This window comes from Capra hircus, chromosome 16 (genome assembly GCF_001704415.2).
Source record: "Capra hircus breed San Clemente chromosome 16, ASM170441v1, whole genome shotgun sequence".
In the NCBI taxonomy this organism is placed as follows: domain Eukaryota; kingdom Metazoa; phylum Chordata; class Mammalia; order Artiodactyla; family Bovidae; genus Capra; species Capra hircus.
Window position 1 is genome coordinate 70,725,423 of NC_030823.1, and position 16,759 is coordinate 70,742,181.

General features: G+C 37.4%; 1 protein-coding gene across 3 annotated transcripts in view; it reads right to left on the reverse strand.

Annotated features, from left to right (window-relative positions):
- RCOR3 (REST corepressor 3) overlaps nucleotides 1-16,759 on the reverse strand; it is a 52,526-nt gene that overhangs the window by 16,796 nt on the left and 18,971 nt on the right. For all 3 annotated transcript variants that reach the window (XM_018060766.1, XM_018060767.1, XM_018060765.1), the window contains exons 8-9: nucleotides 6,788-7,006; nucleotides 3,253-3,330 (exon numbers count right to left, since the gene is read on the reverse strand). In XM_018060766.1, the coding sequence (XP_017916255.1) occupies nucleotides 3,253-3,330; nucleotides 6,788-7,006 (297 nt within the window). The remainder of the gene's footprint in view (nucleotides 1-3,252; nucleotides 3,331-6,787; nucleotides 7,007-16,759) is intronic.

Here is a 16,759-nt window from a genome sequence, read left to right on the forward strand (position 1 = left end):
TGCATTCATCCTCTGCAACCAAGTGTGCCTTCCCAAGTAGACAACATGCTTCCTCAGAAAACAGTTTTTATACTTCTACTGAACTCTCAGCAGTGATTAGCACAATAATGAGCTCATAATACATGCTTAGGGAATATCCAGTGTTTTTGATTTTCCCCTCTGGATTTATATTTTGAATGCACTGTTCAACATCAAACCACTGTTCACATTCCTTCCATCTGCCCTTTTAGGATTATGCAAAAATCCTACTCACCCTTCAGCTGAAACTTTCCCCTCTAGGAAACTTCAGCTAAAACATCCCCTTTAGGAAATGCTCTCTGATTACCCTATTTGAACAACAGCCACTTGTTTTATTAATATCTTCACTTATAAATCTATAAATTTAATGTTTGTCTTCTAATATCTAGACTATAAATTCTTTTTTAAAAAATGCAAAAAATCTATCCTTCCTCTTTTTCAGGTGTCGCCTCTGCTCCCCTACACAGAGCCTAATGCAGTATCTTATAAAAAACAAATGATTGACAAATACTTAGGTAAGTGAATTAACTTTCTTCACCAATTTTCCCTAAATGAAAATAACAGATACAACCAAATGAATAAGTAAAGCATCTTAGCAACTGTTTAGTTCCAGCTGAGTTACATCATTCAGTAGCTTGTTGTTTAAAAGGTTAATAAAATTCTTTTATTAGGTATTAGGGAGAACTTTTTTAGGTTGGGTATCAGCTAACCTAAAGGTAAGAGGATAAGGTACATGATTTTTCAAGGTTTTTACTATAACTGTTAATCTAGTGTTTTGAAATATATCTATTCAGGTTGTTCTCCCCTATAAAGCAATAGGAATAATATGATACCTACAAATATATCCTGGGCATTTTCTACATGATAAAACATATATACATTTTTCAAATGCATGTGAGTTCAAAATCAACCTCAATGTATATTACACAAACTTCAATGTATGGACTGTAGTGCATTAAGGTTTTGGTTGTTTCATTTTGATCATTATTTTTACAATAAACCAAGAGATGTAATAAATGGTAACTTGTAACCAATAACTACATTTATATGTGGGAATCTAACATACACTTTTACTATTATATAAAAACTTCCAAAGAGGCAGCGTCACATTAATCTAGGACTCCAACTGGACTCTTAGGATCTAAAACACAGCCAGAGGATCACTATTTACTATGATGTGTGATCTTGATCAAGTCAGTTATTCTCTCTGAGGCCCAGCTCCCTCATGCAAAATAACAGTATTTACTTCATCTAATTCTTTGGACTTAAGTGAGCATAAAAAGAGGCAGCATACAGGAAAGTTATAAATGCTATTATACCTTCACATCTTACTTTATATAATGTTAATGAATGAGACTATTCTGCAATTTTCTGAAAAATTTGAGATTAGAATTTTATTTCCTTGAAAATTTGGTAGACTTTTTCTGTAAAGTTGTCTTGGCCTGCTGTTTTCCTATGAGAAAAATGTTCACTGTTTCTTCAATTATTTAATGGTTATACATTATTCAGTTTCCGTTCTTTTTAAGACAATTTTGGTAAACCATATATTCCTAGGAATTTCTAAGTTTTGTGTAAATTTTCAAACTTATTGGCATAAAGTTCTTCAAGCTATTCCAATAAGGTTTTCAATATCTGCTATATTCTTTAATTTTTAAATTATAAACTCATAGTAATATACAAACATTTTAAGTGTTTTGCTTTTATGCATTTTGTAATGGTTGGATGCCATCACTGACTCAATGGCCATGAGTTTGAGCAAACTCAGGGAGATAGTGAAGGACAGGGAAGCCTGGCATGCTGCAGTTCATGGGGTTGAAAAGAGAACAACAACAGTGTGTAATTAAATATTAAATTAACTTCAATACAAAATTTTAAATGAAGTTTTTGATGTAATAATTTAACATAAAGCAGTACTCTTTGTATTACACTGCTAAGTCACTTCAGTCGTGTCCAACTCTGTGTGACTCCATAGACGGCAGCCCACTAGGTTCCTCTGTCCCTGGGATTCTCCAGGCAATAATACTGGAGTGGGTTGCCATTTCCTTCTCCAATGCATGAAAGTGAAAAGTGAAAGTAGTAAGTCGCCCAGTCATGCCCGACTCTTAGCGACCCCATGGACTGCAGCCCACCAGGCTCCTCCGTCCATGGGATTTTCCAGGCAAGAGTACTGGAGTGGGGTGCCATCGCCTTCTCCATGTATTACACTATCATTATTTAAATATCACTAGACTGTCAGTTTACCTCTGCGTTTGCAATGAGATATTAGTCTACATATATTTCATTCTTTTCCACTGCCTAACCTTCTTGAAAGAGACTATTCAAAACAAACAAAACCAACTTCCTTCATAATGATTCTTCCTTTCTAGAAGATTCTAGGGAGTAAGATGGCATATGAAGTACTACACTTCTGCCTGCCACTACCCCCCACCCCGCCCAAACATAATTCATTTGTAGATATTTCAGTCAATCTGCTATCTGGAGGGAAAAAAATCCCATTAGGACCAAATAGGATTATTTGATTATTACATACATAGAAAAGTAAGGCTAGGATATGAAGCATAACATAGGAGTCTTTAAAAAAAAGAGAAAGAGAAAAGATTTTATAATAGAAGCTTCTGTAAAAAGGTATGATTGGACAATAAGCATTTAAGTACACCCTTAGACATCACCAATATAAAAACATATTAAGTTTTAGGAGAAGTACAAGTAAGACCTGAGAAAATGGCCAATCTATATCTCGTATTTGGATTTCGTATTTTCCAGGATATAAATCCACACACTAAAATCCTAACTGGAAACCTGAGCCAGTAAACAAACATCCAAAACTAAAGTAAAATTTTGTTAAAACTGTTAAAATGAGCTCCTTGTGATCTTTTTCTTCCTGTTACCAATTTACACAGGTAGGAAACAGCTTTGAACAAACATTGCTATTGACCCCAAAATGCACTTCTTCATCAGCGACCTTCCAGTTTCACATGCACTGGGCCTACTATTATAGCTGTTTTGGGTGCTTGATTGCAAGCGCTAAAGACAGTAACGGAATGATGTAGCTTAAATCATTAGCCAAGTCTCAAGAGACTGCCTATTTAAATACCAAAATATAGACATAATAAATTATCTATATAATAACACCTTCAAAGCGCACATGTAACCAAAATATAGTAGTTGAACACTGAATAACTCAAAGAACAAGGCTGCCCCATACTCAGTCACATATACTCTTCAGTAACATACCTCAGGAGGCTTGAATTCTTCAATTCCACCTTCCATTTTCTGTTTAAGTGCACTGTTTACTTGCTTAGCATTCTGAACCTTCAAAAAACAGCCAAAAATATGAATCAGATCATGTACTTAGGTGAATTTTTGAGTATTAATAAGTGAAAAGGATATATATTAAAAACCCTGTTACCCCAGGGGGATAGAACACTTATCGCACTTAGGGTGGAATACACACTCATTCAAGTAGCGTACACATCAACTATACACATACCTAACACACTAACTGACACAGTTCATAAAAAATCATTTAATTCTCACAACTACTCTGTGAAGTAAGGATAATCAGTTCTGTTATAAGCTGACATGTGCATTCTCAAAAGCCACAGTACTATGCAAACTGCCCAGTAAAAACCACAGGTCTTATGGGGAAAAAGAGCTTGAGACACAACACTCAAAAACTTCATCAATTACACACAGCACAGTTCTCAACAGTAAGGAAATTCACAATTGATACAATAAAGATGATGCTTTACCTTAAAAGGCTGCTTACATAAGTGGCTGCCAAAATAACTACAACTTGTGAATTGTTGGGAAGTGGTAAAAGAGTTATTTGAAATCAGATGAAAAGTTTTAACACCAGATGTGGGTGTGTATGGCAAATAACACAGTATATGCCCACACAGTTCAAATGGGAACTGTGTGGGCATACACTCAGCTAGGTGTAGTTCTTCACTAACAAAAATCGCATGTAAGCAAATGCAAAAGTCACATTATGTTCAAATTGTGCCCATGTATATCAATGATGTTGGAACAGATTCATGCTTTCAAAACAAGCACTAGGGCAAAACTGGACTTTGATTTAAACAGCAGAAATGAAGGAGTGGTGGTGGTACACAAGATAGGTCAAAGAAATAACTTGGAAACAAAATTAAGACACCTTTGTAAACAATTGATTGTGGAGAATTAGGGAGAAGGAGGAATCAAGGATAATAACTGTTTCGTCACTGGCTGGAGTAACTGAGTATACATGGTGTTATTCAACCAGACAGGGAGAGCAAAAAGGGAAACAGATTACTTGTGGACATGGAAGAAATCAGTCTGGACACTGCTTATGAGATGTCTGGGATAATAAATGGTAGAATTTGTAAATCTAAGAATGTAAATCTTCACTATGTTACACATCAAATGAATATTCAAGAAAGGAATTTAAAGCTTTAAAAAAGTTCTTTCACAAGAATCAACAAAGGACTTTTCTGGTGGTCCAGCGGCTAAGAATCCACAGAGGACACAGGTTCAATCCCTGGTCCAGGAAGATTCCATGTGCCATAGAGCAGCTAAGCCTGTGAGCCACAACTACTGAAGCCTGTGCTTGGCAAGGAGAAAAACCACTACAATAAGAAGTCCGCGCGCCAGAACGAAGAGTAGCCCCTGCTCACAGCAACCAGAGGAAGCCCTCATGCAGCCCAGAGACTCAGCACAGCCAAAAATAAATAAATAAACAATTTTTTAAAAAATCAATCAAAATAGCTTATAAGTGAAGTAATAGTGGAGTAGTAGTACTGATGACTCAGTATGATTTACAGGTGGCTGAGAACATTTTATTCATTATTTAAAAAAATTCTGAGCACTTTAAAAATATCACAGGCAAAGTGTTTTTGAAGTTCTCTAAAGAGAAGGGGTGCTGTGGGTTGGAAGATGAGAGTCTTCTACACACATTTATGGTTTGACTAAAGGCAAAGCATTCAATCAAATAAATACTATATATACTTGAGAATCCAGCATCATAAGTCAAAAGAAAGGAATTCTAAGAAGGAGAAGGTGGCTTTCAAAAGAGATAAGAACCAAGAAGAGGGCACTCGACTGGGCAACTTGTTCATAAACAATCTTAAGACAGCTTATTCAGTGGCAGAAGTGGGATGGGACAGAAACTAGATTGGGAAGCCTCTGAAAATAAGTGGTAAGAAAGCAGAGGAAGCTAATGTGGTAGATTTTGACATTTATTCTGGAACTTTGCTGGAGAAGAAAACAGAAATATAAAAGCAGTTTGGGTAAGTAACCAGGGTCAAGGGGTAGAGAAATCTGAATGTTTAGGATAGAGAAAAACCATCTTGGTCCCATACTACCCTGTTGCAAAGTTCTTACATTATATGGAAGTGGTAATAATATTAACTTTAATGGTGCATGCTGTGATATCTAAACAAGGATGACACTGTAAGCTAAGGATGCATGTTGTAATCCCTAAAGTAACTACAAAAAAAAACAACAAGAAGAGATATAGCTTAAAAATATAAATATGACCATGTTATACACCTCTTTTAAATTCTTCAGTAGTTTCCTCACTCATGATGAATTTTAAATTTAACATGCCCTTCCTATAAATTTCTGTCTAGCTCTTCAAATAACCTGCTAAAGGCAAGTAGGAATTAAAGAAGCATTTTAAGATGAGTGATCTTGATTACACAAGTATTTTAAAAGAATAACATTGATGAAATGTGTAACAAGGGATTGAGAAGACGTAGACAGCAAGGAGAATCAACATGATAGTTATACTCAGAAAAGAGGTGATAAGGGCCATAACAAGGATAGTAGTGATGAGATTAAAAAGCTGGGGCTTGATTTAAAGGAAATTTCAGAGATAAAATAATCTACCACTTGAATTTGTGTGTGTTGAGAGAGTAATACAGGCAAGGGATGAGTAAAAGATAAATTCAGATGTTTCAACAAACAAGGAACAGAAAAAAAAATCTTTTGGGAGTTAGATGAGATGTCTAACAGGTAGTTGGAAATATAGCTATAGAGCTTAGGACAAAAAGCCACAGCTTAGGAAGTAAACTCAGAAGTCACTGGCAAGGTTGGTTAATTTATACCAAGAAAGCCCAGTCTTAAAACAACAACAGAAATACATAAATAAATAAAGGAAAAGCCAGAGAAAGACTGGAGACCTAATAACAACCAATAATCAATATGTATTATGCGCAAGGTACTGATGTTTTAAGCATTTACCCTATATTACCTTGTTTAATTCCTCCCAACCAAAATATCATTATCCTCATTTTAAGACAGAGAAACTGAAGTTGAGAGAAGTTAAGCAGCTCCCCTAGGGTTGTGCAGGAAGCAGACAGTGTAGCTAGGTCTAGAGCTTAAGATCACGGGCTCTAAACCCTCATCCACTGCCTGATCATGCTAGAGAAACTTTTAGATAAGACTGCTGCTACTACGACTGGTGCTAGTGATGACAATCCATGAGTGTCATCTCAGATAATTCTCAACAATCTTCAAGAGAAGTAAGATTATCATCTCTAATTTTATAAATGAAAAAGGGAAGCTTAGATTCTATTATTTCCCAGCATCACAGAGCTAACAGTAGCAATGCTGGGATTCAAATCTAAAATACTCAGTGGCATCTTATAATTTGAAAACAAGGTAAATAAGAAAGATAAAGCTTATGTAACTGAGTGGTTGAGAAAAATCTATAAAAAAACTGAGTTTACAGGGATAAAGTAAATAAGCAAAATGGACAGAATCATCAAAAATAATTTTTATAAAATACCTGACGTTTTAAAGAGATCAACTCCATGTCCAGTTGCCTCAGGATGGTGTTGGCTGCATTGGGGCTACAGGAAACAGCTACCACATCTTCTTGGGTTAAATACATGCCCTTAGGCGGACGGCACTTAGAACGCTGAGAATGATGGCGGTGTTGTAAACTCTGATATTCTCTCCTCCCCAGTCCAATCTTGCTAGTTTGGACAGGCTGATCAGTATTACCCTGGAAGAAAAAATAATAACAGGTCATCTGGGTTTATATACAGGTATAAGTTGAAAACAGTCTATTACTAACAGATTACTAATAGAAGTATCTGTTACATTAAGTGTACCTACTAAATATTTCTAACCATTTATATTACATATGAGTCCAAACACACACACAGACAACAACTATCAATTAGGGGGAAATGAGCATACAACATAACGTATGTTTCATTAATCCACTCAATAAAATGTTAGGTTTCTATGACCAGAAGACTATGAACAAATAAAAAAATAAGGTGGATTTTATATTATTTCAGTTTGCTTCATGATTTCAAGATGAGATATATTTTCTCTCAGCAATAAGGGGGGGTGCATAAGCTACAACTTACTAAGCGCAAAGTTTTAAAGAAAGTAAAAAAGGGGCAAATTAGGAATCATGACAACTGGTAGCTCAGACAACTGGTAAAAAAGAGATAACATTTTATTCTCACTTCAGAGTTGTTGAAAGAGAACTATGCCTCTAAAAATTAAAAAGAGCACAAGATTATTTTAATACTAACAACATTTCTAAACTCCAAGTCTATTTACCTGTGAATAAAGCAACATTGAAATTTTCACTTTGGAAGAGGTTTAAAAAGCTCTAATAATGATCACCATGAACTTTTAAGTAGGATTTCATTATTATATCTGCAATATTCTTAAAAACTGTGATGTAAAAATACAATGCTATTCTGTACTTCTAAGATATGAATCCATTAGAAACTGTGTCCCATTAGGCTGAAGACAATATACTGAATAGATTTAATAATTCATTAAAAAAGGAACTCTGCGTAAAAGTCATAATATAATTATATAGTACCCAGTACTGTAATTCACTCTGTTCTTTAAAACTCAATTCAAAGCAACACATGACAGATTTGATGTTCAGGGAAAATCCTCCCAGTATAGCACTCCTAAAATTGCTAGATCAAGTATTTTTAAAATCTTTTAAAATTCATTTCTGAGCTGGCAGAGAAGTGAAGAAATCCCTCAGAGACCAGAAATGATGAGAAAGCAGGAGAGAGATAAGCAAGGATGCAGGAGCTGACACTTGCCTAAAGAACAATGGACAACAGGTGAAGAGCACAAGAGTGAAAGCCAGAACTCTGGAAGGGGAAGGGGCTCCAACATCATGCAAAGTAGGAAAAATGACCCTGCTCTGCAAAGGGAGGATGATTTAAAGAAAGTCAAGACCACTTCAACCTTGGCTCAAAGCAAAGCAAAGAAACCAAAAAGAGTCTTTCCTGAGAATCCCTAGCCACAGGCTAGGTTTGGAGACTAAATTTATATGAACTCACTGGCCTGAAAAATCCCAAATCAAAAATTTACTTTAGAGTGTCTCAGGTTGGTAGGGCTTTCAGTTAGCAGAAGTAAATGCAAGCTGTCTTTAGAAGAACACACTGTAAATGCAGGTCTTGAAATTTTTCAACAAACATGTTCCAAGGAAAATGAGCTCACAACTATAAACTGCCAAACAAGCCTCCTGAGTAAAACACTGCAGAAGGCAAACAACAGAATTACATCTGCAGAGATCACAACTATTATAATTACTGGATAAAGAGAATACAATAAAGATGCTATACATGTACAAAGAAAGAAAGAATTGAAAATATGGAATATTCTTATAAGAAATGAGTCCATCAAAACTGACCAAGCGGACAGGCAAAAAAACCAAACAGAACATCTGGAAATAAAAAATATTATAAATCAGATTAGAAATTCAATGGATGGGTTACTCAGCAGACTAGACAGAGCTCAAAAGAAAATTAGTGACTCTGAATGCACCTATGAGAAAAATGCCCAAAACGTAGCATGGAAGTATGGAAAGACATGGAATACATGAGTGACTGAGACATGTGAAAAGTCCATTACATTTCTAAAAGAATTCTCAAAAGAAAGCATAGAGAGGATGAAGGAGACTTTAGATTCAAAGATTCAACAAATGAGAATTTTACAGAACTTAAGATAGGATTTAGAAAGTACAAAGGAATCCAAAGCAAGTTTCAAAAAAAAAAAATCCATAGCCATATACTTCAAAATAAACTATGGAACACTAAAGACAAAGAAGAGATCATAAAAGCAGACAAAGAGAAAAGTTAAATTACCTCCAAAGGAGGGTGTGGAGAAGAGCACCCTCTTGCACTGTTGGTAGGAATGTAAACTGACATCACATTATGGAGATTCCTTAAAAAACCAGGAACAGAACTACCATATGACCCAACAATCCCACTAATCGGCATGCAACCTAAGAAAACCATAACTGAAAAGAGATGTTGCAGCACTATTGAAAACAGCTAGGAAGCAATCCAGATGTCCATTGACAGATGAATGGGTAAAGAAGCTGTGGTATATACATACAATGGAATATTACTCAGCTATAAAAAAAACCACCATTTGAGCCAGCCCTAATGAGGCAGATGAACCTAAGGCCTGTTATACAGTGAAGTCAGTCAGAAAAAGAAAAACAAATATTGTTCATTAACATGTGTGTGTATATATATATATGGAGAAGGCAATGGCACCCCACTCCAGTACTCTTGCCTGGAAAATCCCATGGACGGAGGAGTCTGATAGGCTGCAGTCCATGGGGTTGCTAAGAGCCGGACACGACTGGGCGACTTGACTTTCACTTTTCACTTTCATGTGTTGGAGAAGGAAATGGCAACCCACTCCAGTGTTCTTGCCTGGACAATCCCAGGGATGGGGGAACCTGGTGGGCTGCCATCTATGGGGTTGCACAGAGTTGGACATGACTGAAGTGACTTAGCAGCAGCAGTTAGCATACACACATATATATAAAATCTAGAAAGATGGTACCGATGAGCTTATTTGCAGGGCAGCAGTGGAGATGTAGACAGAGAGAACAGACCTGTGGACACGGTGGGGGAAGGAGAGGGTGGGATGAATTGAGAGAGCAGCATGGAAACATATAAATTACCATATGTAACACAGCCAGCCAGAGGAAATTTGCTGTATGACGCAAGGAGCTCAAATCAGGTGCTCTGTGACAACCTAGAAGAGTGGGAGGTGGGACGGAGGTCCAAGGGGGAGGAGACATATGTATACCTATGGCTGATTCATGTTGATGTATGGCAGAAACCAACACAATATTGTAAAGCAATCAAAAAAATTTTTTTAATTATCTCCAAAAAAAAAAAAAAAAATTATCTCAAAAGGAATGATAGCAGACTGCCTGACAGCAGACTTCTCTAAAGCAATGATAGAAATCAGAAAGCAGCAGAATAATATCTTCAAATAATATCGGTCAACCTAAGAGTCTAACCCCAGCAAAACTAAGGGTTTAAGAAACAGGCATTTTGGACATTCCAAAACTGACTGTGTTAATAATCAATAGACTCTCATTAAATTAATCTGTAAAAGATACACTTAGGAAAAAAGAAAAATTATTTTCAAAGAAAGTTCTAAGATTCAAGAATGAAAGGTAAGCAAAATTAAGTGTTTTCAGTATTAAAAATTGGGTAAATTTCTTGTTAGTTTAGTAAATCTAACACTGACTATATGTCTAATGTGATATATTAAAAAATAAGATGTAACTAAAACTGGAAAAAAATAGCATATGAAACAAGGTAGTGGCTGAAGTCAAAGCATCTTAATGGACTTAAATTAACCAGAAGCTCATTAAAAGCACCAAAATTAGACTTTAAAAGTTAAACACGCAAGATAAAACTTCCAGAGTATACAATAAGAACAGAAATATAAAAACATTCCAAACTAGTAGAGAATAAAATAAAAAAAAAAAATCAAACGAGAAGAATTCTTGATCCAAAAAGAAAGTCAAATAGAAGATAAAAATAAGAAATTATAAAAATACAAGTATCAATCATAACTGGTATAAAGGGGCTAAATTCTCTAGATAAAATAAAAAATACCACATATCTGTTCCTATAAGACATATATACTTAAAATATGAGGACACAGAAATGTTGAAAGTAAGGAATAACGATATACCAGTCAAACACAACAGAAGAAAGATGACAAAGCTATCAGTTCAGTTCAGTCGCTCAGTCATGTCCAATTCTTTGCAACCCTATGGACTGCAACAGGCCAGGCTTCCCTGTCCATCACCAACTACTCCTGGAGCTTGCTCAAACTCATGTCCATCGAGTCAGTGATGTCATCCAGCCATCTCATCCTCCGTCGTCCCCTTCTCCTCCTGCCCGCAATCCCTCCCAGCATCAGAGTCTTTTCCAATGAGTCAACTCTTCGCATGAGGTGGCCAAAGTACTGGAGTTTCAGCTTCAGCATCATTCCCTCCAAAGGAATCCCAGGACTGATCTCCTTCAGAATGGACTGGCTGGATCTCCTTGCAGTCCAAGGGACTCTCAAGAGTCTTCTCCAAAACCACAGTTCAAAAGCATCAATTCTTCGGCGCTCAGCCTTCTTCACAGTCCAACTCTCACATCTATACGTGACAACTGGAAAAACCATAGCCTTGACTAGATGGACCTTTGTTGGCAAAGTAATGTCTCTGCTTTTTAATATGTTGTCTAGGTTGGTCACAACTTGTTACTAAACCACCACCTAGGTTTGTCATAACTTTTCTTCCAAGGAGCAAGTGTCTTTTAATTTCATAGCTGCAATCATGATCACCATCTGCAATGATTCTGGAACCCAAGAAAATAAAGTCGGTCACTGTTTCCATTGTTTTCTCATCTATTTGCCATTAAGTGATGGAACCAGATGCAAAGATCTTCATTTTTTGAATGCTGAGTTTTAAGCCAGCTTTACGCTCTCTTTCACTTTCATCAAGAGGCTCTTTAGTTCTTTGTCGCTTTCTGCCGTAAGGGTGGTGTCATCTGCATATCTGACGTTATTGATATTTCTCCCGGCAATCTTGATTCCAGCTTGTGCTTCATCCAGCCCAGCATTTCACATGATGTACTCTGCATATAAGTTAAATAAGCAGGGTGACAATATACAGCCTAGACATACTCCTTTCCCAATTTGGAACCAGTCCATTGTTCCACGTCCAGTTCTAACTGTTGCTTCTTAACCTGCATACAGATTTCTCAGGAAGCAGATAGAGCTATACCAGACAAATAATCTTTAAAAGTAGAAGATAAAAGTTTCAAATTCAACAAAACAGTTACTACCCATCTAATAAGTAATAGCTTCAAAATACAGTTATTTCTCAATAATCCATCAGAAAAGCACATAAACACCTACAAAACCAATACTAGCAAGTAGGCAAGCAGTAACAGAATACTGATTTCAATCATATTAACTGACTAGCTTCAATTAAGACACATTAAAAAAAACCCTATAACCAATAATTAGAAGTATTTATTACTCTCAAGCACACATGGAAAAACATTCATGAAAACTCAACATTCTAGATTTGGAGGTTTTAAAACATATCCTCAAATTCCTCAACATTCCAACCACTGGGAAGAGAGACTCTCTATCCCATTCTCTTTGATTCTGGACCAAGTTCAGTAGCTCACTTATAACCAACAGAATGTAACACGTGTGACACTGAGTAACTTGCAAGGCTAGGCCAGAAACGGCTAGGTACCTTCTCTCTCTGCTTTGGGGATGATTACTTTGGAGGAAACCAGCCACGGTAAGAAGCCAGATTACTAGGGGACAACCAGGCTATAGAGGAATGCGTGGCTCAGAGGTTAAAGCATCTGCCTCCAATGCGGGAGACCTGGGTTCTATCCCTGGGTCAGGAAGATCCCCTGGAGAAGGAAACGGCAACCCACTCCAGTAGTCTTGCCTGGAGAATCCCATGGACAGAAGAGCCTGGTGGGCTATAGTCCACAGGGTCGCAAAGAGTCCGACACGACTGAGCGACTTCACTTTCACTTTAGTTGACAGCCAGGTGAGGAAGTCCAAAACCTTCAATAACATCCTACTTGATGCTGAAACCAAAAATTATTCTCTCTAAAGTCAGGAATAAGATAAAAATATTTGCTATTATAACTTCTCTTCAACATTATACTGGTGATTTTAACCAGTTCAGTAAGAGCAGAAATAAAAAGTATTACAAGGATTGAAAAGAAATAAAACTGCTATTATTTTCAGATAATATAAACCTCTATATAGGAAATGCAAACTAATCTATAAACAGGTAACAGATTTCATTTCTCTCCAGTTTATATACAGATTCAATGGAATATCAAGTAGGGCTCTCCTACTTTGAAGTTTGAGATAAAGGTCCAAAAATAGCCAAGGAAGCCTTAAGAAGCACTACCAAGTAAGGGGAGTTATTCCAGCAGCTATCAAGGTTTATTATAAAGTTATACTAGCTGGGACACTGTGCGACTGACAGGAGGAGCAGACTGGAAAGCCAGTGAGAGTGAAAATGTTAACTTGAGTCTCTGCAGCCCCACAGACAGTAGCCCGCCAGGCTCCTCTGTCCATGGGATTCTCCAGGCAAGAATACTGGAGTGGGTTGTCATTCCCTTCTCCAAGGGGTCTTCCCGACCCAGGGATTGAACTCGGGTCTCCTGCACTGCAGGTGGAATCTTTACCATCCGAGCCAGCAGGGAAGCCCCTAGAGAGCCATACTTATATAGAAACCTCATCCATGATACAGCTGATATGGCAGACCAGTTGAAAGAGATGAACTCATTTTCATATTAGAAAACAAAACAAAACAAAATGGGTCTTTATCCGGCAACATAAACCAAACCTAATTACTGACAGATAAAGGACATAAGTGTAAAAAGCAAAATTTTTAAGTTTACAGAAAAAATATAGAATATTGAAATCTGAATATGTATGTACTTTTGATGACATAGCTGTTCATCAAAGCATGTAAAGAGAGTAAAAAAAGATAAACCAAGAACTGCTAAAAGATCTCTGCAACACACTTAACCAAAAAATTAGTATCTAGAATATACAAGGAATTCAGTAAGAAAAAAATTCATACATTCTCTTTAAGAAAAAGACAAAACCAAACCAACAGATAAAACACAAATACGCACTTTAAAAAAGACATAATAATATATAATAAACAGATGGAAAAATAATCAGCCTCATTAGTAACCTGATGAATGAACTGAGAACACAATAAGATACTATTTCAGATTATCAGATTCCTAATATCTTGGAAGACTTATCATATAACGTACTGGCAGTGAATGCTGCATGCTCAGTCGTGTCTGATTCTTTGCAACCCCATGGAGTGCAGCCCACCAGGTTCCTTTGTCCTTGAAATTCTCCAGCCAAGAATACTGGAGTGGGTTGCCATTTCCTTCTCCAGGGGATCTTCTTGATCCAGGGACTGAACCTATGTCTCCTGCATTGGCACACAGATTCTTCACCTCTGAGCCACCTGGGAAATCCTGAAGTACTGGCAAGGAAGTTGGGTAATGAGTACTCTCCTAGCCAATAGAAGTACATCAAATGTAGAAAATGATTTGCCATTATCTAGGAAAGTTAAACACAGTTATAGTCTAAAATAGAGTGACGCTAGTGATAAAGAACCCGCCTGCCAATGTAGGAGATCTAAGAGATGTGGGTTCGATCCCAGGGTCAGGAAGATCCCCTGGAGGAGGGGATGGAACCCACTCCAGTATTCCTGCCTGCAGAATCCCATGAACAGAGGAGCCTAGTGGGCTACAGCTCACAGGGTCACAAAGCGTCAGACACGACAGAAGCGGTTTAGGTCACACACTCCCAGGAAAAGTTAAACATGGCTACAGTCTAAATAGAGTAATGCCACTCCAAACAATTGTAGGGTATTACTACTCACTAAGTCGCGGTTGGCATTTTGGTGGAATAATCTGCACTGCGCACTTCAGGAGACCTGGCATCCCTTTCCCACTATATGCTAAGAATGTCCGTCAACCTGAAACACCTCCATAATTTTTACATGTCCCTTATGCAGGTAATACTAAACCTTGCTGAGAACTGCTATCGCACAGGAGCCGTTGTATATGTACGTCTCCAGGATATGCTTTTATCAGTATTGTTCATAATAAGAAGCAGCTAGAAACAATGTCCACTAATTAGAGTAGGTAAGTGGTGGCACATACATACAATGGATGCATACGATTTCCTTCCAGGTTCCCACTGGAAAGAAAGGAGTGGGGCGCAATAAAGAAAACAAAAGACTTCTATTTCTTAAGCTCAGTGATGGACACACTGGTGTTTATTACTATTCTTCAAATTGTACAGTCTATGGTATGTATAGTTTCATAATTTTTAAAAGTTAAAAATAAAAACCTTTCCATATAACGTGTCATTAACTTGCAGAAGCAGCTGTGTGTTAAAGGCAATGTTACAGCATCATTGCCTGCCTGGTGCCCCTGTCATCTGGGAAAGAGCAGAGAACTGAATGAAACTGCTGACACACAGTGCCAGTCCTGGACCACAACCCTGCAGCATGTTTTTAACACTTTTTACATTTTACTCCCCTCATTATCTTTTGCTAATGGGATGAGATTATTGGCAAACAAAAGACCAAATGTATAAGTATCACCTCGCATGGTTGGACAAAACAGTATTCTACATACACACATTTCCTAGGTAACTAAACCCAAATCCCTAATCTCTCATATTTGTATAGCAATTAAGAGTTTATAGTGTATATTCTTATCTGTTAAAATATATTTGATTGACTGCCTACTGTGTACCAGGTCCTGCAGTTGAGACTCATTTCTTGCTCCTTAAGAGCTTACCACTCAAGGATAGGCAGGCAGGTGAGGGGAGATTAGATGTACACAGGTACCACTCAGCTCAATGAGGACTGCAATGGATTTAAAGAAAAACAAGGAAGCAATCAATTCAACATGAGGCAAGGGGAGTTCATAGACAAGCTACATATTGCAGAGTTATGAGGAATTTGCCAGGCCTGTTTGAGAAGAAAGGGAAAAACGCTAGAAAAACAGACCAACAAAGAGCAAGAGCCAGGGCACTAAAACACTTACCTGAGCCTCTCTTAGTAATGTGAAATAACAGTGGGGGTGGAGAATGTCTACCTAGAAAGGTTGTGTTTTATCCTATGGACAAAGCCACGGAGGAACTGCAAGCAGCAAATTTGGTTTTAAAAGGTTGTCTTAGCAACAGTGTAGAGAATGGTCTTGGAAGGTGTGGTGCAACATCTGGAGACAAGGTAAATTAAGATAAGATAGAAAATGTCAGTAATTCAGAGAAGAGATGGGAACCTAAAAATAAGGCAGTCACCTAGAAGACCAAAGAGAAAAGAATAAAATTTACAGTTATTTGAGAGAGAAAATTAGAAACAATAATCACACAATGAACAGAGTAATTGAGAAGGAGAAAAAGAAGTCACTAAAACCGAGACACAATGGTTAAAAGTGGCTTCCATGCTCGCTCAGCAGTAAAGAATCTGCCTGCCAATGCAAAAGACACAGGTTTGATCTCTGGGTTAAGATCATCCCCAGGAGAAGGAAACTCTCCAGTCTTCTGGCCTGGAGAATTCCATGGACAGAAGAGCCTGGTGGGCTACAGTCCTTGCGGTCGCAAAGAACTGGGCACAACCGAGCGACTAAATAACACTAGTTAAAAAGGTAGATGGGAATCAGAGAATGGTGTTATTAAAGTCAAATCCAGATTTTCAGAACAAGGGAGGGATCAATAACTTGAAATACTACAGGAAGCACGAGGAGAATGCACTGAGTAACCAGTCGCTGGATGTGGCAGTTAGGCAGGAGGTCACTGCTAATCTGTCAGCAGTTTGAGAGAAGTAAAGGGGCAGCAAGCTGAATGAAGCAAACTCAAAGAGTGAAGTAATGCT